General features: G+C 52.4%; 1 protein-coding gene across 1 annotated transcript; it reads left to right on the top strand.

Annotated features, from left to right (window-relative positions):
- Positions 1–44: 44 nt before the first annotated feature.
- LOC112080340 (uncharacterized) lies at positions 45–995 on the top strand (the record flags this gene model as incomplete). The annotated part of the gene is made up of 1 exon (XM_024146060.1): positions 45–995. A coding segment is annotated over one exon (951 nt), but the record flags the coding sequence as incomplete, so codon positions are not given.
- Between the last annotated feature and the right edge of the window lie 6 nt (positions 996–1,001).

Raw genomic sequence — 1,001 nt, 5'->3', positions numbered from 1 at the left:
ATTGTCAGAGAGTGACGCTCCAATTTCCATCTCTTAAATTCCAGAGCGAAGTGCAGGCAGAGGGTCTTCCAACAACAAAAAGCCCCCGGGAAAACCTGGGAGACCTAGAAAGAAGTCRACACTGAGTGAGAAGATCACAACTGCTGATGAATTAAGGAGAGAGCTTCACCTGGGTGGCGGCAGGGTGAATATCAACGACCTTGACTTGGGCTCATCAATGAACCCRGTCGTTGTGTTACAGAGGTTAACGGTCACTTTCGGGGGTTTCAAAATCGAGCTTCTCCCGGGGCCCTCCTTTACCGCTTTCACATCAGCTGAAAACACTGAGGAATGTTATGAGGATGGCTCGCTGTACGGTGAAGGGATGGAATACACTATGGTGCAAGAGGAACCGTTACACATACAGAATCCCACTGCAGGGAGTGGAGGGGGCGTGGGRGCTGCTCAYCTCTTCGTGAAGTACTGTGCTGACGACTTGCCTCTAGGGCTAGGACCTTACGTCAACCCCAATGAGGTTCAGGCCTCCAARGGGGCGCTTCCAGGTAGTCCTTGCTTGGTCGAGACCAAACTTGARGACCAAAGTGATTCTCAGAAGCCTGATCCAGCGGAGGTGAGGAAAGATGCCAGCATCAAGAAAGCAGCGCAGCAGCACCTGCCAAACAGCAAAGTTCCTACCACTAATAATCCAGCCAAAAAGCAGCAGCCCAAGCTGAAGCTGTCAGCACTGTCCTCGGCTAAGAACAAGCACCTGGTAGCTGGTAAGGGGCCCAAAGGAACCCAACAACACGCCCTGGGGAAGAAGCTCCACCAGAGAGGCAACATGCACAAGATGGACGAAATTAAAGCCAAACAAGTCATCATGTCCTTGAAAAGGGGCCCTAAGATTCAGAGGACGCAAGACGGACGTCCTGGGAAACTAAAGCAGAGATTACCTGACACGGGCCGCGGCGGTCCGGTCAAAAAAACACTGCCGTCTGGAAAGCGTCCTCCTGGTATGTCGC

The sequence above is a fragment of the Salvelinus sp. IW2-2015 genome, unplaced genomic scaffold (genome assembly GCF_002910315.2).
Source record: "Salvelinus sp. IW2-2015 unplaced genomic scaffold, ASM291031v2 Un_scaffold16129, whole genome shotgun sequence".
NCBI classification, from domain to species: Eukaryota; Metazoa; Chordata; class Actinopteri; order Salmoniformes; family Salmonidae; genus Salvelinus; species Salvelinus sp. IW2-2015.
Note: the sequence above shows the minus strand (reverse complement) of the source record. Positions and strands in the feature narration are given on the sequence as shown.